The sequence below is a fragment of the Leptodactylus fuscus genome, chromosome 8, assembly GCF_031893055.1.
Source record: "Leptodactylus fuscus isolate aLepFus1 chromosome 8, aLepFus1.hap2, whole genome shotgun sequence".
Classification (NCBI taxonomy): domain Eukaryota; kingdom Metazoa; phylum Chordata; class Amphibia; order Anura; family Leptodactylidae; genus Leptodactylus; species Leptodactylus fuscus.
In genome coordinates, this window is record NC_134272.1 from 15,052,536 (window position 1) to 15,079,700 (window position 27,165).

Here is a 27,165-nt window from a genome sequence, read left to right on the forward strand (position 1 = left end):
CTTGCTTTTCAATTGAAGGCAGTTGGTGGTCTCTACCTCAAACACCTTATAGTAAGCCGATGTAGTGAAATCCAACATCCTCCTGCAATGTAGAAACTCAGCAGTTAGGGATGTGTGTGATAACAGCACCAGCAGAATAGTGAGCGCAGCTCTGGAGTATAATACAAGATGTAACTCAGGATCAGTACAGGATAAGTAATGTAATGTACGTACACAGTGACTGCACCAGCAGAATAGTGATCGCAGCTCTGGAGTATAATACAGGGTAAGTAATGTAATGTATGTACACAGTGACTGCACCAGCAGAATAGTGAGCGCAGCTCTGGAGTATAATACAGGATAAGTAATGTAATGTATGTACACAGTGACTGCACCAGCAGAATAGTGAGCGCAGCTCTGGAGTATAATACAGGATAAGTAATGTAATGTATGTACACAGTGACTGCACCAGCAGAATAGTGAGCGCAGCTCTGGAGTATAATACAGGATAAGTAATGTATGTACACAGTGACTGCACCAGCAGAATAGTGAGCGCAGCTCTGGAGTATAATACAGGATAAGTAATGTATGTACACAGTGACTGCACCAGCAGAATAGTGAGCGCAGCTCTGGAGTAAAATACAGGGTAAGTAATGTAATGTATGTACACAGTGACTGTACCAGCAGAATAGTGAGCGCAGCTCTGGAGTATAATACAGGATAAGTAATGTAATGTATGTACACAGTGACTGTACCAGCAGAATAGTGAGCGCAGCTCTGGAGTATAATACAGGATAAGTAATGATTGTCTTCCTTGATTGCAGAATATGTGATAACTGATAGATGGGGGTGATAAGAATAAATGTATACAGCACTCAGCTATCTGGGTGGATGAGCATGGTACATGCTCTCCTTTTGGCTTCAGTTATTTATATTGTGGGACTTCCCCTTTACTTTCTATGTTGATTAAATATTATGGTCTGTACTTAGACATCTAATATAAAAATACAGAGGGGGGGGGGGTAAATAAATAACCTACATACACCCACAGTATACCACAGACCCCCCCCCCATACTCCTCCAGTATAGTAGTACACCACAGACTCCCCCCCCCCCATACTCCTCCAGTATAGCAGTACACCACAGACTCCCCATATTCATTGATACCAAGGCACCTGGACTAGCTGTCTGCATTGTCACCCCCTTCAGCCATGTCTGCCCCCTGTGTTTGGGTCCTGATACCCCCTTCCCCCCCCTCTGGTCTACTTAGAGGTGCAGGGGATGGGGGGTCTCACGTGACCACAGCACAGCACCTTCTGGAGCCCACCAGACACTGAAAGCCTCCCCAAAAATAAAGCACTTTACCTATCAATAAGGGTCCCACCATTCACAACCCCCGGTCCACACAATACCTGCAAATAATGGGGTCCACACTGCACCCAGCCCCCTAAAGATGGGGTACACTGCACAGACAGGCCTTAGTATATAGGGGTGCTCACATGCAGACCCCCACATGATGACAGCGCCCCCCAGTGTCCTTTACACAGTATTAGGTCTCACCCATACCGATATAAGAGGTCACAGTGAAGCCTCCCTACGACACCCAGGCTGAATATATTGGGGTACACGTGACCACCCCAGCCCTGAGGGCTCCCCCAGTCACAGTCCCACTGGGGGCCCCCGCGCACCCCGGCCCCGCACCTTGTTGAAGGCGAACAGCTCCTGCTTGATCTTCTCCCGCTGGGGGTCGTGCCCCTGCCGCCTGAAGCGAAACTTCATCATCTTGGCCGGCTCCCTGCGCTCACACCGCGGCCGCCACTCTCCGCAGCCAGCGCTCACTCACACCAGCGGCCGGGCAACTTGATCCAGCCCGGGCTGTGATTGACGTGCGCCTCAGCCAATCACAGGCGGCGGATCCTGACTCCCCTCTCTACGGGTAATCTGGCAGCCGCGGCTCCGCTGAACAGATTCAACCCGGGCGTGTGCGCATGCGCTGGTCGGCGCAAAGCATTATGGGAGATGTAGTTTCTACGAGAAGTTTTGTTTAGGTTTATAGTATCCACATCCTGGTGCTGCCCCTACAGCTGCTGCCCAGGGCCCATGTAGTTTACCCCTGAGCCCACAACCTGACACCCTCCAGCCTTGTGAACTACAATTCCCAGCATTCCTTCTGATGACATGTAAACACCAATAGCATACAATAAAGTTTTATCCATAATATGATGAAGAATTCATCAAAATTTCTAATATACCGGGGGAATTTACTAACCTTAGTACAATGGTTTCCAGGCATAGATGGGTGCCGCAGTGGCGGGTTTGTTACACGTCTTTTCTTGCGCCATATCATTCGCGGCAGTGACAAATTTATTCTAACTCACACCAGAAAAGTATCATCACAACCGATTTATTAACGTTACACCCAAATCCGCCTCAAAGTCTCCGATTGGAACCCCCAGCACTGAAATAACAGGCATCCAAGTGACCCCATTACCCCGTCATAGTCAATGGGGTCCCTGGGTCTGTTGTTGCCGCCATTAGACCGCTTTCCATTCTTTGGGTCCTCCAGTAGACAGGAAAATCGGAAAAACCGACGAAGATGTGAACACAGCATAAGAGGCCGGAGACTCTTGATAATATAAATGCACATCGCGCCAGTTGGTGACTTTATTAAGGCGGACGTAGGAAACGCCAATCTGAATATATTCCCCCATTATATATCTATCAATTCTGCGCCGTTTCCAAAGGTTGAGGTGTCCACTCGCCCCAATGATCATTGTAACGTCCATCAGCCTCGCGTCAGAATCAGCGCTGAAAAATAAGCCTACCATTGACTTCAATGGGTTCCGTTCTCCGCACGGAAAACGGAACCCATTGAAGTCAATGGGAGGCTTTTTTTTCAGCGCTGATTCTGACCCAGATTCCACGCCAGAATCAGCGCCATCTTCCTGCATGTGAATGAACCTTAACTCATGGTGGATGGAAAGATCAGCAGCACTAGGTATACAGTATTTCTCATCATCATAGCTGCGCCTTCATGGAAAAGGACTGAAACGGCTTGCGTTAGTTTTTACGACCATGATAAAGGAGTTATAGGGGTTGGCCTCAAAGTTACCCCCTATTCATAGGACAGGGAATCAGATCATTGGTGAGGGGCTGACTGATGGGACCGTCGCTGATCATTGGATCAGGGATCCTTCACCCTTCACCAAATGGAGCGCCAGCATGAGCGCCGCTATATATGGGGCAGACTCCGACTCTATAATTAGTATAATATGACCGCCATTGCCACTTAACAGTTTCATGAGAAGTTTAATGGGGGCCCTAAATGGACACCATTTCCTGCCCATAATAGGTAGCTGAAAGCCATTTGGGCCCAATTCACACAAGCGATATTAACGGACGTCACTCAATTGATTTCAATAGGGCTAGTCACATGTGTTTTTGATAGTCCGTTCTATCAGACCCTCAATAAGTAACACATATCCTATTTGCGTCCATTTTCACGGATCCCTCAATAGAGACTATGAGGGATTCATGAAATCGAGTACCCACGGCCCAAATTTGTGATGGTCTGAACAGAGCCTTACAGTATCGTAACTAAAGACGTTTTATGAAACCGTCATAGCTAAAATCTGCCCCTGTTGATGTTACCCCTATGGGTAACACAGACAGCGTTTCGTTTGGACTGTTTCGTTATCCTTCACCATTGTATCTGGAAAAGCTGGGTGACAACCAACATGGTGACCAGGACAGCAAACACAAGGATTGTCCATCATCTGTCCCAAATTCACGTCATCATTTCTAGGGATCCTCACGGGGTTGTCATCAAATATCCAAAATGGCTCCCACAGAGTTGTCCCATTCTATTCCCAAACTCCTGAATGTCCGATGTAGTAACACCGACCCCCCCTCCCGCATCCTACTCAGATGTTGCCTCAATATTTAAAGGATTTGTCCATGTTTGCTATTGTCTTGTTACAGTAGGTAGTCTATGGCGTGCTACATCTTCGCGTTGGGTTTCTACTCTTCGGGTCCACTTGGGGACCCAAAAAACAGAACCCCATAGACCCGGGTTACCGCATAGACTACAATGGGGTCCGTTGGGTTTCTTCCTGGTATCCACGGTGTATAGAGGCTGCAGAGGTAGCAGTCACACCCAGGTCATAGTGTCCCAGGAGACGCCATTAATATAAGCAGTATATGGCGGCTCTATCACAGATTTGCAGATGGAGCCCCATGTTACCCCTCTATAGCTATTAGTCTGGAGGGGAAAGACATCATCTAGTGGTTAAAAATGGTACTGCAGCTGTGGTTCATCCACAGGACAACCAAACAGTGCCCCCTTATGTTGCAAGAGAGTATTGCAGCATAATGGATAATAAACTACACCAAATGGTCACATTATTAGAGACCCCTGGTGGGGGGCAGAATTTGGGGCAGTTAGAAGGAATGGATGGACCCTTCCTGACAGATTCAGCAGGCCATACTGGCGGAGGTGGAGTATTGGTGGGGGAAGTTTTACTTGGTGCACACGGTGTCCTCTGATGCCTGTAAAGGAGGCCTGGTTCACATCTGCATTCTGTATTCTGTACTATTATGATGCTGTCTATATTGTATATGAGGTGACTGCTGAAAAGAAAACCTCTGCAGAATTGGCAATTGTCTGCTTATTATTAGGCTTGGTGGTCAGGGTGAACATTGCATGATATAGTTATATATATATATATATATATATATATATATATATATATATATATATATATATATATATATATGAAATATTTAAAAAAAAATATCACCATAAATTCTTAAGACGTACGCTTAACATAAAAATTTGGCGACAAATTCCCCTGAAGCAGCAAAGGGAAGCGAACCCTGATGACAATGCCCCCAGCGCTATCTCAAATCTGTTTTTATTTTGAACACAAAACGCCAGACAATGGAATATTAGTCTTGTGATTTCCTTCCACGTGTCATCTCATGAATCATATATGTGTCTTGTTTGCAGAAGTTCAGTTTTAAAGGAACCTTGAGGACGAGTAACCGATAACCATTTCCTGAGGGTTACCCATTATATCCAGGCTTCTGAAGATACGGAAACGTTATCATTGTGTAATGAAATATTCAGCAGCTTCTAATAGATGTTGTGTTTCAGTTCCTTGCCAGTTTTAAGATCTCCGCTTGCTGTCAATGAGTGGAAACAGGTTGCAAACCTGATAACTTTATCACACTAGTTGTGGCCCTGTCCTCTTGTATGTGCGCCCCTCACCATAACAGCTCCAAGGGTGATAGGACGTAATAGTAGCCACCTATAGGTCCCAAAAACTAAGGGGGCCATTTCAGCTCGGATATAAGGTGCAGCTAGTAATAACTATGGCAGTACATGTAGAGAGCTATGGACATAAGTACCAGGAGAGCAGACATGGACCAAGGAGGCAAATAGAGGTAAGATTCTGATAGTGATGGGTAAGATGCCATCTAACCTCCCAAATTTTGTTTTGGAGCCCCATAACTAACCCCTGCTGTGCGCATGATCTCTACTTAGTTGTATTATTTTTTTGCTGTCATACGGTATATATTTTTACTATCTGAGGTCACAGTTACTGTACATTGATTATATGTGTGATATATCACTATGTATTATCTCTGTACTGTGACATCACTGTGTGTATTATCCTGTACTGTGACACCACTGTGTGTATTATCCTGTACTGTGACATCATTGTGTGTATTATCCTGTACTGTGACATCATTGTGTGTATTATCCTGTACTGTGACATCACTGTGTGTATTATCTCTGTACTGTGACATCACTGTGTGTATTATTTCTGTACTGTGACATCACTGTGTGTATTATCTCTGTACTGTGACATCACAGTGTGTATTATCCCTGTACTGTGACATCACTGTGTGTATTATCTCTGTACTGTGACATCACTGTGTGTATTATCCCTGTACTGTGACATCACTGTGTGTATTATCCTGTACTGTGACATCATTGTGTGTATTATCCTGTACTGTGACATCACTGTGTGTATTATCTCTGTACTGTGACATCACTGTGTGTATTATCCTGTACTGTGACATCACTGTGTGTATTATCTCTGTACTGTGACACCACTGTGTGTATTATCCTGTACTGTGACATCATTGTGTGTATTATCCTGTACTGTGACATCATTGTGTGTATTATCCTGTACTGTGACATCACTGTGTGTATTATCTCTGTACTGTGACATCACTGTGTGTATTATCCTGTACTGTGACATCACTGTGTGTATTATCTCTGTACTGTGACATCACTGTGTGTATTATCTCTGTACTGTGACATCACTGTGTGTATTATCTCTGTACTGTGACATCACTGTGTGTATTATCTCTGTACTGTGACATCACTGTGTGTATTATCTCTGTACTGTGACATCACAGTGTGTATTATCCCTGTACTGTGACATCACTGTGTGTATTATCCTGTACTGTGACATCATTGTGTGTATTATCCTGTACTGTGACATCATTGTGTGTATTATCCTGTACTGTGACATCACTGTGTGTATTATCTCTGTACTGTGACATCACTGTGTGTATTATCTCTGTACTGTGACATCACTGTGTGTATTATCTCTGTACTGTGACATCACAGTGTGTATTATCCCTGTACTGTGACATCACTGTGTGTATTATCTCTGTACTGTGACATCACTGTGTGTATTATCCCTGTACTGTGACATCACTGTGTGTATTATCCTGTACTGTGACATCATTGTGTGTATTATCCTGTACTGTGACATCACTGTGTGTATTATCTCTGTACTGTGACATCACTGTGTGTATTATCCCTGTACTGTGACATCACTGTGTGTATTATCCCTGTACTGTGACATCACTGAGTGTATTATCTCTGTACTGTGACATCACTGTGTGTATTATCTCTGTACTGTGACATCACTGTGTGTATTATCTCTGTACTGTGACATCACTGTGTGTATTATCCTGTACTGTGACATCACTGTGTGTATTATCTATGTACTGTGACATCACTGTGTGTATTATCTCTGTACTGTGACATCACTGTGTGTATTATCCCTGTACTGTGACATCACTGTGTGTATTATCTCTGTACTGTGACATCACTGTGTGTATTATCCCTGTACTGTGACATCACTGTGTGTATTATCTCTGTACTGTGACATCACTGTGTGTATTATCCTGTACTGTGACATCACTGTGTGTATTATCTCTGTACTGTGACATCACTGTGTGTATTATCCCTGTACTGTGACATCACTGTGTGTATTATCTCTGTATTGTGACATCACTGTGTGTATTATCCTGTACTGTGACATCACTGTGTGTATTATCCCTGTACTATGACATCACTGTGTGTATTATCCTGTACTGTGACATCACTGTGTGTATTATCCTGTACTGTGACATCACTGTGTGTATTATCTCTGTACTGTGACATCACTGTGTGTATTATCTCTGTACTGTGACATCACTGTGTGTATTATCCCTGTACTATGACATCACTGTGTGTATTATCCTGTACTGTGACATCACTGTGTGTATTACCTCTGTACTGTGACATCACTGTGTGTATTATCCTGTACTGTGACATCACTGCGTGTATTATCCCTGTACTGTGACATCACTGTGTGTATTATCTCTGTACTGTGACATCACTGTGTGTATTATCTCTGTACTGTGACATCACTGTGTGTATTATCCCTGTACTGTGACATCACTGTGTGTATTATCCTGTATTGTGACATCACTGTGTGTATTATCCTGTACTGCGACATCACTGTGTGTATTATCCCTGTACTATGACATCACTGTGTGTATTATCCTGTACTGTGACATCACTGTGTGTATTATCCCTGTACTGTGACATCACTGTGTGTATTATCCCTGTACTGTGACATCACTGTGTGTATTATCTCTGTACTGTGACATCACTGTGTGTATTATCCTGTACTGTGACATTACTGTGTGTATTATCCCTGTACTGTGACATCACTGTGTGTATTATCCTGTACTGTGACATCACTGCGTGTATTATCCTGTACTGTGACATTACTGTGTGTATTATCCCTGTACTGTGACATCACTGTGTGTATTATCCCTGTACTGTGACATCACTGTGTGTATTATCCTGTACTGTGACATCACTGCGTGTATTATCCTGTACTGTGACATCACTGCGTGTATTATCCTGTACTGTGACATCACTGTGTGTATTATCCTGTACTGTGACATCACTGTGTGTATTATCCCTGTACATCACATTCATTATATATTACGTATATCACATTACTAATCTTTCCTGAACCTGGAGCTGACTTCGGTTGTGTACTTGTGGTATAATGGGGCTCTATGGTTACTTGTTGTGTCTTAGGGCAGACATGATGTGACTTGCTGGTGAGGTGACATCTTATGACATTGCCAAGGTCACCACAAGCTCTTCCTTACTACAATAACGCCCATCTTTGTCTCCGCAGATTCTCTGCACCTGTAATAGGTGAAGCTGAACCAGCCAAGAGCGGGGGCACATACTTTTCTTCTTGTAGTATTTTCCTTTGGATACTCGTCTGTAAACAAGATGTTGATACCTTGGTCCATGTAGTGTTGTGTGATGGAGCCGTTAGATTGTCAGCTCCTCTGGCACAGGGACAAGTACTGGGATGGATGTAATAATGCTGTAGATGATATCATGGGGAAGGATCAGATGTTTGTCTCGGTTTGTCCCTCCCTCTTCCTGTAGTCGTCCCTCGTGAGGTCAACATCTGCAGACGATTAAATGCGCAGCGATCCTACGAGAAGCAAAAAAATAAGATAACAAGATCAGTAAATTCCTTGTGGTTTCATTTCATTTCCAGTTTAACCTCCGAGATTTGGGTCGGACGCCATCCAGGACGCTTAAAACGAAAATCCTCCATTATTAGGATAATTGTTAAAGTGAATTCCCCCCTAAACGCTATCCAGCTGTTTCATGGTTATACCTGTTTCTGGGAAAGCTGGGTGACAGCCATCGTTTTAGCTCCGACAAGGCTTTAACCCAACTTTCCTGAGTGATAATAAAAAAATATGGGGGATAATTTTGCCTGAATAGCCATTTGGGAGAAAGTTGGGTGAAAACTACAATGGGAGAACTCCGCTTTGCCAGAATCTCATCTAAGAAATGGTTGAAGGGAATGAAGGGACTGTGTATTGCTAGGACATGACTTCATAATGCGTGGGGGTCCGACTTGTCCTAAGGGGGGCTGCAGGACTGATTTAGCATGGAGTCCCCTTTAAATCTTCTGCACTGTATTACCCTGACCACCAGGGGGGGATACAGTACTAAATCAGCACTACAGCCCCCCATATAACCTGGATCATTGGGGGTCCCAGAGGTCGGCCCACCACCAATCGTAAAGTCATGGCAAAATTTGTACCAGGCCCCCGACTATAATGTATGGTACTTGGCTCATAATCTTGGGAAGAGACATCTGAGACCCCCTAATGCGCCAGGGCCTGTGTGCGACCTCACCCTCTGCGCACCCCTTAGTTACGCCCCGGGTCATGGTCTGTCCTACCATATGCAATCACCTTATACATTGGGAATACCCCTTTAACCCTTGCCGACACCTTCCGTAATAGCACTGAACAGGGAGGTTCGGCAGAGTTCACCATGTCCTGAGTTCCTACTCCTAACCCTCTTAGTATAATTGGGGGGATGTTCGGGGCCTAATTGGCATTAATGAAGCGATATCAGGCCGCGGTGATCATGTGACCTGTAGTCCGCGGGAAGCCGGTAGCATCTGCCATCAAACGTCTCGGTGAGATTATAATTAGGTCAGGAAGAAGCGGCAGTGGTGTCTGAGTGGCAGATTAACCCCGCTGATTCTGGACTAACGTCGCCAGTCCCATCCTGATCTGGCCGCCATGTTTATGTACAAACGCACCATACGGGGTGGTAGATATACCGTATATACTAGACAACGTGGGGGGATTCACAATAGTGTCATACAAAGCAGCGCGCAATATGTTTGCCGGTATGCTCCAAATATAGACCCCCAAAATAAGACATGTAGAGAAATGTAACTCTATATACCAGACCCCTAATATATAGAGACCACAGATATTGTATACAGACGCCAGACCCCTTATATACACAGACTGAAGACCGGGTCCTTTATCTATATAGCCCACAAATCAGGCCCATCATGTATACAGATCCAGGACCAAACCCCTTTCTATGTACAGACTGAAGACCAGACTCTCCATGTATACAGATCCCAGTCCAGGGGCCACAGATCTTCCTCCATATATACACACACCGGACTCATTCCATATACAGAGTCAAGACCAGACCCCTTATGTAAGCAAATACCTGACCCCCCCATTGATAGAGATCCTAGAACAGAGCCCTATATAGAGCCCCGTGTCTACAGACCCGCCATTCACACAGATCCAGTCATCCAGACCAAAGGTTGTCACCCAGCTTTCCAAGATTCCTGTATTTCAATGTATGACTTGGGAGAGCTGGAGAACAACCCAATGGGAATTATATGAAGAAGAATAATAGACAAAAACTAGAGTTTACTAAATGGCCTGTGCTAGGAACATTGGAAAGTTGTTGTCATCCCGATTCCATAGCTTCATTGATCTGCGACACTGTGATATGTCCATTTAAAGGGGAACTCCACCCTCATCATCTTTTCAAGGGTTGCCCATATTGTTTTAAGTTTATGTATATCAGTAGAGGAGCCTAAGACAGAGGAAGGGAATATATTATATATAATATGTACGCCTTGTGATGCCGTACTAAGGCCATACATATATACAGGATTAGAGTTGTGACCTGCTACTATACCCTACACTACAGATAAGCTCATAGTTATTTGGCGCCACCTAGTGGTGGTCTGTTCTGATTGTCTCTATCACTGATCTGACTCACAGACATTGTATAAGTCACTTACATCACAAATCCTAAAACACAGAGGTTACTCCACATTTAGGGTCAATGGGCAGAAATATATAAGTTGCTTTATTTAGCCTTTGCTCAAAACTGCAGACAGTGTATGATGAGAGCTGGAGGGTAGGTAGGTGCCCAAAGCCTGTGCACCATGGGGGGGGGGGGGGCTATTTAGATACAGCCTGGTGCAGTGAACTGGATCTGTACCCCAGGTGAATGAAGGCCGAGCTGCATCTTTAGATATTGCCACTTCTCCAGAGGGCGCTGCTGAGTCTTCTGCACCCACACACATCCGTCCTGCTGCTGACCCCTGGACACTTACCATCTATGATGTGAGCATGCCTAAGACTTCTAAACATGGCAGTCTGTGGGCAAACACTGTGCCCAATATATGCCAATAATTGGTGTTCGCTCTAATATCCCCAATTATGGTTGACCAGACTTCTTCCCATAGCGTATGCCATTGTTTAGTGTAACACAGAAATGAATGAGGAAAGCTACAGACATATAGCACATAAGCTCACCACGCGAGTGTATTAAATCTAAAAGAACTGCGCTCACTATTCTGCTGGTGCAGTCACTGTACATACATTACATTATTTATCCTGTACTGATCCTGAGTTACATCCTGTATTATACCCCAGAGCTGCGCTCACTATTCTGCTGGTGCAGTCACTGTGTACATACATTACTTATCCTGTATTATACCCCAGAGCTGCGCTCACTATTCTGCTGGTACAGTCACTGTGTACATACATTACTTATCCTGTATTATACCCCAGAGCTGCGCTCACTATTCTGCTGGTGTAGTCACTGTGTACATACATTACATTACTTATCCTGTATTATACCCCAGAGCTGCGCTCACTATTCTGCTGGTACAGTCACTGTGTACATACATTACATTACTTATCCTGTATTATACCCCAGAGCTGTGCTCACTATTCTGCTGGCACAGTCACTGTGTACATACATTACTTATCCGGTATTATACCCCAGAGCTGCGCTCACTATTCTGCTGGTGCAGTCACTGTGTACATACATTACATTACTTATCCTGTACTGATCCTGAGTTACATCCAGTATTATACTCCAGAGCTGCGCTCACTGGAAACAATGCATGGACCACATTCAGCAGTACACAAGATCACTGCCCCGCAAAGCCTTAAATAAAAGAAAGGGGCTGGGTATTAAGAGCCATATTCCTGGCCTGGGAACATGTACTCAGCAGAGCTGCTTCTATGGTACAACTCATATGGCGGTTTACTTTGTTACTAGCACGTAATACTGTATTTTGGGTATGGAGACCCTAAAGAGGACCAGGTATCATTTACCACCACCATAGACCTGCACCCACTGACTGAGCAGGCAGGAAACTATAAATACACTGGTCCCGTTAAAGGTTAATGTGAAGAGCAGCGGGGTTACTGCAGAGCAGCCGACAACAGGACGGACTTCGTTACATCAGACAAAGCCCAGAGGGAGCGCTGATCCGGGGCTACAGCATTACACAGCATGGCAGAGAGGCTGCAGATTGGGAAATCCAACTGGAGGGGGGTTATGGAGGCACTGCCACGTAGGACTAATTATTTCTATGATCTTGGCACACAGAGGAAGTTCAGGGCTTAAAGGGATATCCCAAGAAGATGTTTTTTTTTCCTTCTGTCTTGAATGGGCCTGAGAGTGCAGTACCTTTCCTGACCATTACACAGTGTATGGCGCTGCGCTCATCCTGGTACACTGACTGATACCAATGGCTAATGAGTAGGGGGTGCAGCTTATTAACCCTATAAGTAGTGATTTAGGAGTCCACACTCCCTTTAATCCACATTCCTTTCAGTAGACAACCCCTTTAACAATTCAGCTCCCGGCGCTCATATAAACAGGATCTCGGCGATTTCAGCAAAAACAGAATTTAATTGGATAATTTACAGACGACTGGAGGCAGTACAGAATAAAAACCGATCTGCTCGTATACTTTATTATTAATTATTAGTGCTTATATCACTAGAAATAAAACATCTGGATTTCTCTGGAACATTTAATCATTGCAAAAACATTTAAGACGATGCCTAAATTTGTTTCTTCTTATAAGAAGGGGGGGTGGGGGTGAGGCAGCAGCAGGACGGTGCGGGTACCCGCTGGCGCCTCTTCGCCACCTGTGACTTGTATTTTCTCTCCTGTATTTCAGGGACAGAAAAAAATTAAAAGAAAAAAATGCAAAACTAAATAGTGAAAGGTAGTAACCACACCGCTGCCCTCCCCCCCTAACCCCTTCCTGAAAGCCTTGGGTGTAGGTCTCCTTCAAAGTGAGCGCAGGTCGCCGGGTAAAGGGACGGCCCCATCGGGCGTACTGCTGACCCACATACAGATAAAAAGGACAAACAAGCTGGACAGCGAGACTGGATCCAGGACATGGTGGTGCATCGACTCAGACAAGAGACAGGACTGGGCCTTCCAATGCAGCCGTGGTAGAGGAAGAAGTTATATATATATATATATATGTAGTTCCACAGTCCACCGAGCGGGGCGCAGAGTCCTTGGAGGAGATGCCTCAGTGACGCCTCATTTTAACTTTGCGGGCTGGGCTGTCCTCGTCCTCTCCTGTTTCTGTATAGCTGTCCACATAATCATAAGGCCTCCGCCAATAGTTCTCTGAGCTGAAGTTGCTTCGTCTCCTTGGTTTTGGTAAAAGCACCGACCTTCTGTTCTCCTCTTTATCCATTTCCAGAATGCGGGGTCTGTGGTGGAAGACGACAGGGGGTCAGGTATACACAGATAGACATCTGACTATGGCATCCCCCCCCACCCCCATTCATTGAAGAGACAGATATGTCCTGCACAAGTGGGAAGAGCTGCAGAAAGCTGAGTGATCACCTTGTCTGCTGCTCTCGTGGGTTCTGCTGCTAACTTTCTAACAAGGTGATGCAAAAGGTAAGTAATAATAATAATGCAGGCAATGAAGAGGACAGCGAGGCTCATGGCGGCACAAGAGAAAGCTGTGCACCTAGGAGAGCTTGACATAGGGAGGAGCATCAGTCTGTCATGGACCCCTTACAACGGCTGAGTATGCTTATGAAGTGGGACAGCGCTTGCAGCAAGATGCAGCCAAACTCTGTCCCACATTGGAAGGATACTTGGTCATGTGCCTAAATAAAAGTTAGGAGGTAGAAAAAAAAACCCAAAAAACTAATACTCCCTCAAATGGCAAAATTGCCTGAATTTTATCCTGTCTTTTTAAGTTTTAGTCCTCCCCTAACATGGAGCATCCATGCAGCTCCATACATTGCATCAGTGATCTATGATACCTGGAGTCCTGCCTTGCCATGCCCCATACTATATATAGCAGACAGGGGAGCTGCAGTAATGCAGGGGCGCCAGGTAGCAGACTAATTCCAGTGCAGGGTCATCTGTGTGCATGGTGCTCTATAGCAAGTCACTTGTAGAGATATGGAGCTGCCACGACCCGGCACCTCTACCACACAAAGGGCATCATGTAATAGCCACGTCCCTACTGTCTGACTAGACTCCGCTCATAGATCATACAGACGGCCTCAGATTACACCTGACAGTACAGAGCAGATTACCACGTGTTGGACCCCACTGATCTGTTATTCATGTCCATAAGGACAGGTTATGAACATCTAGTTTGGAAGAACCTCTTGAATTTACACTCCACTATGAGGCAAGAACCTCCCTGCCTTAGAGTAACAGCATCCTGTAATAGAGAATAAGGAATAATCTGGACGGAATATTTGGGTCATTTTAGTGCCGAAGTCCCACACACACAGCTTTGCCATGCAGAGACAGGCAGCATGTGCTGAACGAGGCCTCAGTATGTGACTGTATTACGTATATTCTCTCTCATAGCCATCAGTGAGGCTCAGCTTTCTGCAAGGTTTACACCAAATTCAGCAGAAAAAACATGAAAATCAAAAGGCTTAGAGAAGTGCAGTAGGGGGCGCATTACAGGGGTCGTACAGCTCAGTAACGCCATCACACCGGGGATACCCATGGAGACCGCCGCTTACCGGTGAGCTGCGTCAGGGTCAGCCTTGCGGTGGGACCGCTTTGGTTTCAGGATATGTTGCCGGTTACTACCGGATAACCTCTCAGGCTGATAACTGCCGCTCAGGGACTTTGTCTCCAGCCGGGGGGCTTCTGTCCTTGTTCTGTTATACAAGAAAAAAAAACAATAAGTCAGAACAATTCCAATAGTAAACCGCTCCCTGCATTTATATATATATATATATATATATATATATATATATATATATATATATTTATATATATATATATTATATATATATATATATATATATATATATATATTTATGTATTTATAATGTATATATAGATACATCCCGAATAAGACACTGAGGCGTGCCAGGCTAAGAACCTAAAATCAGTCAGCGCCTGTATCCGAAGTGTAGATACACAAGTCTGTAAGATGCATTGGTGATCATGTTAATGGATTAACCTGGGAGTTTTTTGTTTTTTTTTAAATGTAGATTGTGAGCCCCACATAGAGCTCACAATGTACATTTTTCGCTATCAGTATGTCTTTTTTGGAATATGGGATGGAAATCCATGCAAACACGGGGAGAACATACAAACTCCTTGCAGATGGTTTTCTGCCCTTGGCGGGATTTGAACACCAGGACTCCAGTGCTGCAAGGCTGCAGTGCTAACCACTGAGCCACCGTGTGGCCCCCTAACCTGGGAGTTTTACCCAACCTAGTATTGGGGGTTCAGGGCTGGGTCACGTGATCAGAACCAAGACCCAGTTGCTCAGCCTTCTCCCCACATTACACTACAGCTACCTGAGCTAATGGGGCAGAACCAAACCCCATAGCCTAGCCAAGCACCTAAGAGGAGGGAGAGCGCCCAGGGGACAGGTTGTGATCACCTGACCCAAGGTGGGAACCACCCAGGATTACCAGTCCAAGAATGAAACACCCCTTGGAAGCAGCAAGCAAATTACGACTCCCTGGACAACCCCTTTAGCCATGGTTGGCCCTTAATGTATTTGGGAGAGGTCCACTAATTCTTATGTATTATAGTGTCCGAATCCTGTCCCGGTTATAGGACCAATGACAGGGACTTACAGTATCAGATCGCTTATGAAGCTGCTCGCTTGGGATGAGATCCATGGCCGTAATCCTTTACAAGAAACTTTAACCCCTTCTCAATTATAATTCTGACTTAAAGGGGCATTTTTATCTGAGAATTAGGACAAGAAATGCCATCAATTATATGGCTTCCCCTTTAAGCATACCCGCAGCCTAAGCTCGCCGTACAAGGCCCTATACCCGATGAATAACGCTTCCTCCCTATGAATGTGTCCAGGAGAGCTCCTGCAGGATGTTTCACCCTCCTCTCACGTGGTTTGTGGATTTCACACTGCCCGAGGGGAAACTCCTGATCTGTTCTATAAGGCGGCCCATGTGCCGGTGCTCAGAGACTGCGAGCGATCCCCCGCTCGCTTCAATGCCCATCTAACATACGCTGCATGCAGGGGCAGAAGCGGGTACGACCCTGGTGCTCTAAGGGCACTACCGATAGCCCTCCGCCATGGCCCGGGTGGTGCCGCCATGTATTGTACGGATTATTACTTACTTCCTAAGTATTACCACAGCGCGCCGCTCCTTGATGTCCTGCGGTCGGATGCAATGTGTGATCTCATCGGCGGCATATCCACTGTAAGAAAGACACGCACGGTTAGCCAAAGCGACAGCGTTATAACGGTCACATACGAACAACGATGAGCGCCGGCGGTCTACTACACTTCCTGTCAGTCTCATCGAACAATGGCTGATAACAGAGAACAATGGGTTGGATTCAAGTGTATGAGGAAGGAAGGATATAACCGCACAAGGATACAGATGATTGCCTTTCCTTGTCTACCACATTAAGAGAAGGCTGCCCCCTGCAGGACGTTTTACAACCATCGGCAGCCAGTCCCAGGAAGGTTTATCCTGTAGTAGAGGCCGCCGTCCACGTTCGCAGATACATTATGGAATCAATGTACGCACTTGTCTTTCTACGTTCACACAACATGAAGTGTATTGCATCAGCAGCAGATCAGTGCACGGTCCCGGCTCATGAGCGCCTCCTGGTGTAGGGGAAGGATGTCTGCAGTTTACCCATCCCGTAGTATCCAATTCTATAACTGCATGCACACATTACACTAGCAGGGGACGGCACAAATCCAGGGCCTGCTCCTTACGCTGGCACCAAGGCTGCAGATCCTATTTCACGCCTCCAACTTTCCTATTACGGACACTGAGGACGAGTCACAAGTGTGTCCCGAATTGGAAACCAGCACAACCTGGGGCCCCCGGGGCAGTCACAGGGATACACAGAGAAGTCAGGAGACGCATGGCATCAACAGCAGGCATCAGCAGTTGGGCAACGTGTTAGTAATACTGCACTGTCAGCCATGTCCTGAACCAGGAAGCCCAGGATGAACAAAGGCCTATGGAAATCCTGGAAGAGACAACTGTTAAAGGGACGGTTCTACGAGGATCAGCCTGTAAGGAACATGCCCAATTCTGAAATACACAAAAGCAATCTCCATAGTAAGAGTCCTGTCAGTGACATTAATATGCCTCATCAGGGAGCAGCCAGCCCACGTAAATTGGTTTTAGGCTTATATGGTGCGCCCGTCTTACCCGTCACCATCAGTGGCCCTCTGATGTTTCCTGCCACTATAATACAATGCCAGGCCTAAACCATCTGGAAACGGGGGGGGGGGGGGGGGGGGGGGGGGGGGGTTACAACTCAATAAAACCAGCAGCCTGGACAGATTACAGGAGGAGCCCCCAGAATACACCTGACCCCCTCCCATCAGGAAGTGGTTGGTCCGGTTCTGAGGAGAGAATAAATATAATCCAGATATAATCCGGATTAGCGGCTAATCTCTGTGCCCTCTGAAATTGGATTACATAACTGCTAATAAGGTTATTCTATAGGAACACGACCTGTCACGTTATGATGGGTGCCCTTGTCCGTGGGCTCTCAGACTGGCACATGCCAATAGGGGCGCTGCTCACGCCTGCCTATAGGGAAACACCAGCTACAAGTTTGTTTTACAGGAAGCTCAAAATACGCACTTGGCAGCGGCACCTGCACCTGGAGCCTCCATTATATGGTGCCCTCCCCCACACACAGGGGTGCAGGGCCAAGTCACTGACATTTGGCTGATGTGTGACCGTATGAGGAGAGGGGAGGCCGAGCAGGCCTAGTATTGGTTGGCATCTAACACGGTCAGGGCATGCTGAGACTTGTGGTACACCAGCTGTTAGGGGTCTATGGCTGCACCCCAATGGTTAGATGAAACCGGGACCAGTCATGGTGGATTCCAATATGGCCACTCCTATGTCCTAGAGTGTGATAAGCGGCATCAGACGTGTCTGGCGGCTGCTCATCTCCCGTTCTATGCTCCCCGACATATGCCACGTCATACCCCTCCCACTCAATTACAACACTTGGGTTTGGCTGAGCCCCCTGTGCATGCCAATAGGAGGATGGGGGTGACAGCTGTCAGACATCATCTCCATGGTGGATTTTATAGCCCCCTACTCACGTGAGTCAGAGTCACAGGCAGGGGGAGGTGACCCAGTACATATTGGGAGGGGGGGTGTTAGTATCACAGCGTCATATCCACCTGACAAGCTACGCACATCCTCCCCCCACCCCCCGTATAATGGGAAACATCAGCTAAAAGGGTTTCCCCATTAACATTTATGGACAGGATACAGTGTAAGGGTCTGACCTTCGGGACCCCCATTGATCATGAGATCTGCCCCCTCTTAAATCCCTTGTGTGAATGGAGAGATTGTGGCCATGTGTGAACGCCGCTCAATTCACTTCCATAGAAGGCAGTGAAGAGTCTCACAAGCGCACACTCCAGTAGTCACAGAGGGGACTCAGAGACCCCCAATCTCATGATCAATGGGGGCAAAGAGTAATGGCGGCACGTAGCTTGTGGTAACAGAACCAGGTGGTCTAAGAGGGGGAACTATCATGGACAGGTAGGAAGGACCATAACTCAGTAAGAAGATTGGGAGGAGGGGGCTCATAAGGAACACAACTCCCAGCCAGCCAAGGGTAGGAGGGGGAGGGGACAAACATCACTGGGGATGAAGGACCACAGGTACCAGCCGTGGAGGAGAAGGACTACAAGTTCCAGCAAGTGACAGGTAGGAGAGACAGTCAATACAGAGATTACAAAGTGGTAAGAAGAACCACAAGTGCCAGCCATTGAGGGGAATATACAAGGTGGGGGAGGGGCAGAAGAACCACAAGTACCAGCCAGTGCGGTGAGGACTATTAGGAGATGTCTTGGCTACTACCAGTCCAAAGGAATCTCAGACAATAAGACAATTGGAAGGAGGAAGAAGCTGAGAAGGACCTGAAGTCCCAGCCAGTGAGGAGAATAGAGACCACAGAAGTGACTGGTGTGAGGGTCACAAGGACTACAAGTCCCAGCCAGCGAGACTAGATCTACCAGGAGCCTGCAGGGGGAGTCTGACCTGCGCCGCCCGAGCAGTTACCTGAGCACGGTGACGCTGCCCCGGCGGACCGGCAGGAAGAGCACGGGCTCGGACACCCGGATGGGCTTGAACTGGAACTTGCAGCCGAAGCAGAGCGCGGAGTCGCTGAAGAAGGACACGGAGACGATGGGGCGCTCGAAGATGTGGATGGGGTCCACGTGGGAGACGATGCAGCCGCCGGGCTGGTAGTCGTTGATGACGGCGCTGTTGACGAAGCCCTCGGGGATGACGCGGTGCTCCACCAGGCGGCGGATGACCAGCTCGTGCACCCACTCCGGGATCTCGTCCACCTCGCCCTTGGGGTAGAGCCGCTCCTGGCCAGGGCCCCGCTTCTGTAGCTGCGCCCCGTACGTGTAGCCCTCCCCGAAGAAGTACTTGTTGCGTAGCGGGGCCCGGTCCACCGTGTGCTCCCGGTACAGCCCCTTCTCGGCCCGGGACACCACCTCGTCTATCTTGGCCTCGATACGGGAGCACTCCTCCGGGGAGAAGAGCCGGACCTGGCGGATACCGGAGCGCACCTTGCGGGCTTCCTCCTCCTCCTGCTCGGACAGGGCCCCCTCCTCCTCAGTGTCGGACGTCGGCTGCTTTCGCTTCTTCATCCCAGTCGGCGGAGGCGGCGGGGGATCCCGGGACAGAGACTGCAGCTTCTCCCGTAGGTCGGTGTAACCGCTGGAGGACATTGCTCACCCGGGGCTGGACACGGGCATGGCCGAAGGTTCAGGTAGTCAGGGAGCCGCTGCCATTGACCGTCTCTTTCCCGTCCACACAACCGGAGAAAACGGCTCTCGCTGCGCAAGCGGCCCGCCGCTGTGACAGGCCCGGTATGAGGGGATCCTCACTGGGATTGGTCAAATGGGATGCCAATCAGGCCGGTGGGCGGGGCAACAATGTGCCGCCTCGAGCCTGTGTAAGACCCGGAGATACAGGGTTGTCTCCGTTAATGCCTGCCCCTTTAATGACGTCTTGGCGTTTTAGTTGCTTACGTAAGAGAACGGAGCTTTACAGTCAACCGTTAGACGTCCTCCTAAATCATTCATTTCACCATATTTTGGAGGGTCCGCGGCTTAAGAATTATTCGTTTACAATCAGGCACCCAGGGCACCTTTTGTTTTGGTGCTGCACTATAGTGTCGACGTGACTAGAGTAACGTTTTCCAGGGCGTGGAGTACAAACATGGCCGCCGATGAGCAGCTTTCAGGTGTACCAAGATGGCTGCCGATTGACAAGCCTGCTTGTGTAAGGGCCCAGGCCGGCTTGAGGTGATTTTCCCGTTCATTGGTTCAGGGCCTCGAGGTGTAGGGCTGTCTTCAGCATTGCCTGCAGTGTTAGCTTAGCCCCATTTATAACGTTCGTAAAGAGGAGCAGAACAATAAACGGAGATCAGTGACACGGATTGACGGGACATATTTTCAGTATAGTTCGAGCAACCTCAGAATCAGAACATTTTACTTTAGGATTCGGCGCCGAGGACACCTTTCATTTGATGCCACACTATAGATGACGTAGGCGGGCGAATGGATTGCAAGGAGTGGAGTCTGAAGATGGCTGCAGGGATGGGGTTTGGTGGACCAAGATGGCTAAACACTTCTAAAATCCAACATCATAGTTTATGAAGGGAGCTGAAAGTTATAGTGCAGTGACTTAATGAGGCTAAAGTGTAACTCTACCTACAAAATGGTTTCTGATTGATAAATAAATACTACCGTATTTGTGAGCCTGGAGAAGAAATGGCGCCACGGAGACGGAAATGTTTAGACGACAGCCAGAAAGTGCGTCAGTGCCCCCTAGAGAGCCCCTATAATAATGCCAGCTAGAGAGTGCACCTATAAATGGTGCTAACAAGAGAGTGCCCCTATAATAACGCCCCCTAGAGAGTGTCCCTATAATAATACCCCCTAGAGAGTGTCCCTATAAACAGTGCTAACAAGAGAGCGCCCCTATAATAATCCCCGCTAGAGAGTGCCCCTATAATAATCCCAGATAGAGAGTGCCCCTATAAACAGTGCTAGTAAGAGAGTGCCCCTATAAATAATCCCCACTAGAGAGTGCCCCTATAAATAATCCCCACTAGAGAGTGCCCCTATAAATAATCCCCACTAGAGAGTGCCCCTATAAATAATCCAAGCTTGAGAGGGCCCCTATAAATGGTACTAACAAGAGAGTGCCCCTATAAATAATCCCAGCCGGGGAGTTCCCCATAAAAAGTGCTAGTAAGAGGGTGTCCCTATAAATAATGCCAGCTACAGAGTGCCCCTATAAACAGTGCTAGTAAGAGAGAGCCCCATAGAAGTGCACACAAAGACATACTGAATTTAGGGAATTTAGATTGTGTTCCCTAAAAATATTACAGTGACTGACAATGTCTGTAAAGCGATGCAGAATAAGTAAGAGAAATAAATAAATAGTAAGAAAGTGCCTCTAACTGCCAGCTAGAGAGGGCCCCTATAAACAGTGCCGGATAGAGAGGGCCCCTATAAACAATGCCAGCTAGAGAGGGCCCCTATAAACAATGCCAGCTAGAGAGGGCCCCTATAAACAATGCCAGCTAGAGAGGGCCCCTATAAACAGTGCCAGCTAGAGAGTGCCCCTATAAACAGAATAAAAAAAGAAAGTGTTCCAATAAACAATTTAAGCTATAGAGTTCCCCTATAAACTGTGTCAGATAGAGAGTGTGCCTATAAACCGTTTGAGTGCTATAGAGTGCCCATATAAACATCACCAGCTAGATAGTATACCTAAAGTATAAACCATGCTAGTAAGACAGTATACATGTAGTACACGTGACCTCACTTCCATATGACTTCTGTATACATGTAGTACACGTGACCTCACTTCCATATGACCTCTGTATACATGTAGTACTCGTGACATCACTTCCATATGACCTCTGTATACATGTAGTACTCGTGACATCACTTCCATGACTTCTGTATACATGTAGTACACATGACCTCACTTCCATATGACATCTGTATACATGTAGTACACGTGACCTCACTTCCATATGACATCTGTATACATGTAGTACACGTGACCTCACTTCCATGTGACTTCTGTATACATGTAGTACACGTGACCTCACTTCTATGTGACTTCTGTATACATATAGTACACGTGACATCACTTCCATATGATATCTGTATACATGTAGTACACATGACCTCACTTCCATATGACTTCTGTATACATGTAGTACACATGACCTCACTTCCATATGACATCTGTATACATGTAGTACACGTGATCTCACTTCCATGTGACTTCTGTATACATGTAGTACACGTGACCTCACTTCTATGTGACCTCTGTATACATGTAGTACTCGTGACATCACTTCCATGACTTCTGTATACATGTAGTACACATGACCTCACTTCCATATGACATCTGTATACATGTAGTACTCGTGACATCACTTCCATGACTTCTGTATACATGTAGTACACGTGACCTCACTTCCATATGACATCTGTATACATGTAGTACACGTGACCTCACTTCCATGTGACTTCTGTATACATGTAGTACACATGACCTCACTTCCATATGACATCTGTATACATGTAGTACTCGTGACATCACTTCCATGACTTCTGTATACATGTAGTACACGTGACCTCACTTCCATATGACATCTGTATACATGTAGTACACGTGACCTCACTTCCATGTGACTTCTGTATACATGTAGTACACGTGACCTCACTTCTATGTGACTTCTGTATACATGTAGTACACGTGACCTCACTTCTATGTGACTTCTGTATACATGTAGTACACTCTTGCTATAAATCTTTAGTATTTAGGTGAGTAAAGTCTTCCAGTAACTCTCGGCTCCCCGGGTGCCCATTTACCTCACGTGAGCACATCCAAAGCAGTAAACTCTTCCCCCTGTTGGCGCGCTGGCATCGTCGTGTGTTCTCCTTGTCCTGCTTTGAACTTCTCGCTTTTTCTCCTCGCTGCCCTGCCAGTTTGATTAGGCCGACACGAGCGGCTTCCCGATGCACTGTGACAGGTTCACTGTTCACACTAAATCACCCTTTGTCATTCTCTCACAAGCCTCGGGCAATGCAGGGTTAAAGCAGCGTGAATGGGCATGTGCCATTACCGCTGCATGGCTGACCCCCAACCTTCGCTTTCCAGACTTTTCCCATACGGATTTCTGTCTGGAAAGTTCTACACCTTTCTATTTTACTCTGTCCAGATCTCTGCTTGCTGTCACTGAATGGAAATTGTTTGCCTTTAGGAACCGCTGAGACCCCATCAATTTTGAGGTCCCTTGTACCGCCATCTAGCGGGCGTTATCGCAGGTGCACTGCCGCTCCATTGAATGCTGCGAGACCGGCGGAGATAGAAGAGGGGAGACTGCTGCTCCATTCAGGAGGAGGAAACAGGGACCCCCTTTCTCATAATTGGAGCTGCACTTCATGGGAAATTGAGATGTCATGTGACATAATGTTCATCGGTCACACGGTCAGTTTGCAGCTCACTCCCAATCAAGTAAATGGGCTGAGCTGCAATACCGAGCACAACCACAATACAATGTACGGCGCTGTAAATGGTAAGTAGCGCAGAGGCTGCAGCGATCACCTGAACACCGCGGCCTCATCACAGAGAAGACTGACACAAGCTAATAATGGCGCCAATTCCTTCGATAAGTAAAGTATTTGCCACCAATTTTCCCTTAAATCCAAAAAATAAACTTCCAAGTGTAAGGTTTTGGTAAAACATTTACTGATCAGTAAATAAAAGACAAAAAAAAAGACAACCGAGTGATAAAAACATTACAAAACTGAATGTCAGCGACACATAATATACACAAGCTATAAAACCAACAAAAAGTTTAACAAAATTGACTATAAAACAGGACAAACGTCTACGGAGTAGAAAACGGGGAGTCCCAAAATAGGCCATTGTGATATGTCAATCGGACACAAAACCAGGCCCTCTCTGACCCGTGACCGCCCCTTTAACACAATAGTCTCTGTATGAGACACCATGAATAGTCACAGTCTATAAACCAGTATTTGCTAAAAAAAAAAAAATTACCGTAAATAATACAGTTATAAGACACGACATGGTTCATAAATCCATCAATTCCAACGATCTTTATATTCTGCGTTGATCCAGAAGAAGGAAGTTCTGTAAGTTGGATGGTTAGAAATCACTGCCTGCAGCCACCACTAGAGGGAGCCTAGGAGCTTGTTTAATTATGTAGTGCCGTTACCAAATAGTATGCAGTGTGCTCTGGAGCTCCCTCCAGTGGTGGCTGCGGCCAGACAGTATTTTATCAATTATTGCTGTATTTGCAGGGATTTGGAGCTTTGTATCAGAAAATTTTCACTTTATACTATGAAGATATATCAAAGTGGTTTTCTGGGGCTTAGATATTGAAAACCTAACCTTAGGAGAGGTCATCAATGTGTGAATGGTGGACCCCCAAAGACCAGCTAGTTCAAGAGGCTGTGCTGAAGACTCATCACTGAATATCAAGCACGGCACCACATATTTGATAGTGGCTGTGTTTGGTATTGCAGTTCAGCCCCATTCACTTCAACGTGACATCAATAGCAGAGGGAAGAGGAGCTTCGCAGCCTCCTCAAACATCTGATCAGTGGGTGTCCTATGTGTCAGACCCCCGCCATACACCTATTGATGACCTAATCCTATCTTTTAAGGCAGTTCTGATTGAATGCTGGCTACTATATTGGATTATATACCTTGTACATGGCAGTATACCACTTTTAGGACATATCAATCAGGTAGGCATACAACTGGAGTCGTTGGGGTCCACTATTGGGATTCCTCCCCAAAACAGGAACATTTTATGTCACCAGGGCGTCAGGGAAATGAGAAAACACTGTCTCATCTGTTGTAGGGTCCTCTGTGGAGGTCTAACATATGTTTTACTGGGACACACTAGGGGGCACCAGTGATCACAACTGGACGTGTTGATCATGATCGAACTGATTGCAAGCCAGTTTAGTGTTAAGTCCACATTTGCTAACATGGTGGTGCCAATGGAGAGCAGGAGCCCTGCACATGTGCACACCATGCATGGCCTATGGATCCGACCTGTACCGGGGCCCCATGGCAGCTGCAGGGGTTGCATCTATGCCACGTACCCCTTTACCATGGTCACCTCTAGCACCATACCCTCCTTCAGAGCAGTAGTTCAGCTCATTCGTATTCACAAGTCATCCAATGCCCAGGTCTAAAGTGCACAGTGACCCTGCTGAGTCGGCCATCATGGCGGCAATCAGAGCAGCGTGATCTCACTGGGTGGGAGTGTAAGCCGCTTATCACGGCTGACAAGAAGGTTCTCCATGTGAACTGCGACCACTCTGCATAACTCCAAACCCTGCAAGAAAAGGAGGTGAGATTAGAAGATGCACAGAAGTAATACGCCCCCTAGAGATGGGAATGAAAATGATGATCTTAGATGTCGGTGACTCTAACCCTGATCTCACGTAGCCAGGGAAGGGCGGCACTATTATAGAATATCTGGCCGTAGTGAAGATGTCGCCATGTTTTATGGTATAGTGTATGGTAGAAAGCCACATCCCATCAATACTGGCCCATCACACTTATCGGTCCGATCAGACAGAATATTGGACTGTATGAGGCCAGGTTGACCGTCTATGGTCCAGTGGCGCCCTCGTCTGATCTAATGATGAGGTTAATGAATATTGATGAGTGATAGATCTTAGAACGTACCACTGCTACCAGGCCTCGGGGTCCGGAGGAACGTCAGAGGACAGAAAGAGACATGAAAGATCACAGCAGGAAGCAAAAGAAGACATTATAGCAAGGCCAGATATCAATTGTCACACACCATAGATCAAATTTTATTTACATCAAGTCAGAAGATCCCTTTAAAGAGAACCTGTCACCAGGTCTGAATAAGCCCACTGACATGCATCATCCAATCGGCGCCATCACCCTGAGCATTGTGGCGTTTTATTTATCCAAATAGGCTATTCCACAGATATAAGCCTTTTTAGTGTTGATGTAGATGTCTACTAGCCAAGTGGCCAGTAACACTGTGGTTTCATGTCATACAGTGTTACTGCTCACATGACTAGTAGACGTTAATTTACAAGAATACTAAAAGGGCTTATATCTGTGGAATAGCTGAATGGACAACCAAAATACTTAGGGTGATGTTGTCAATCAGATGATATATGGCGTATGTTTATCAGGGGACATGTCCTCTAAGAGGCCAGGAGACTCATGTCTTCAGATACAAATATACAATATGGGGGGGGGGCTGAAATGTTTTCTAAGTCCCCATATAAAGCAGATTTTCCCCCTATACTATAACTGAATACTATCTCCTGTGTAGTTACGTTTCTAGTGTTATATTACGCAGTGTATAACAGGAAGCCGCTGCTTTACCTGCTCCAGCTGCAGCTGTGTCACCCGCTGTGACATCATATCACCCAGCATGATGTCAACATAAGGATAACTGAATCCCGGCGCAGGGCGCTGCGTCCTCGTGCTCTGGATATCCTTCAGAGGGAACGTCACCATCAACTCCTGGAAAACAGCGACAAACGTGACAGATCAGAGACTGTATCCTAATACAAGAGCTCCGGAGACCACCAGAGGGTCCAACTGTATTATCGTGTAGGGAAATCCATGTTAAGGCCGAGACCCCACATT

General features: G+C 46.4%; 3 protein-coding genes across 5 annotated transcripts in view; all 3 read right to left on the minus strand.

Annotated features, from left to right (window-relative positions):
* LLGL1 (LLGL scribble cell polarity complex component 1) overlaps window positions 1-1,859 on the minus strand; it is a 409,866-nt gene extending 408,007 nt beyond the window's left edge. For all 3 annotated transcript variants that reach the window (XR_012717375.1, XM_075285190.1, XM_075285188.1), the window contains exon 1: window positions 1,681-1,859. Coding sequence is in view for 2 of the 3 variants with exons in the window: in XM_075285190.1 (XP_075141291.1) it covers window positions 1,681-1,761 (81 nt within the window). In the remaining variant the exon portion in view is untranslated. The remainder of the gene's footprint in view (window positions 1-1,680) is intronic.
* A 10,980-nt stretch (window positions 1,860-12,839) lies between these two features.
* On the minus strand, window positions 12,840-20,348 carry ALKBH5 (alkB homolog 5, RNA demethylase). Its single transcript, XM_075285201.1, has 4 exons — window positions 19,501-20,348; window positions 16,562-16,642; window positions 14,974-15,114; window positions 12,840-13,683 (listed from the first exon to the last, which is right to left on the minus strand). The coding sequence occupies exons 1-4, from the start codon at window positions 20,178-20,180 to the stop codon at window positions 13,497-13,499; spliced, it is 1,089 nt and encodes a 362-aa protein (XP_075141302.1). The 5' UTR covers window positions 20,181-20,348; the 3' UTR covers window positions 12,840-13,496.
* Window positions 20,349-25,395: 5,047 nt separating this feature from the next.
* MYO15A (myosin XVA) overlaps window positions 25,396-27,165 on the minus strand; it is a 46,162-nt gene continuing 44,392 nt past the window's right edge. Inside the window, exons 63-64 of the mRNA XM_075285304.1 lie at window positions 26,899-27,039; window positions 25,396-25,861 (exon numbers count right to left, since the gene is read on the minus strand). Of these exons, the coding sequence (XP_075141405.1) occupies window positions 25,760-25,861; window positions 26,899-27,039 (243 nt within the window). The 3' untranslated portion in view covers window positions 25,396-25,759. The remainder of the gene's footprint in view (window positions 25,862-26,898; window positions 27,040-27,165) is intronic.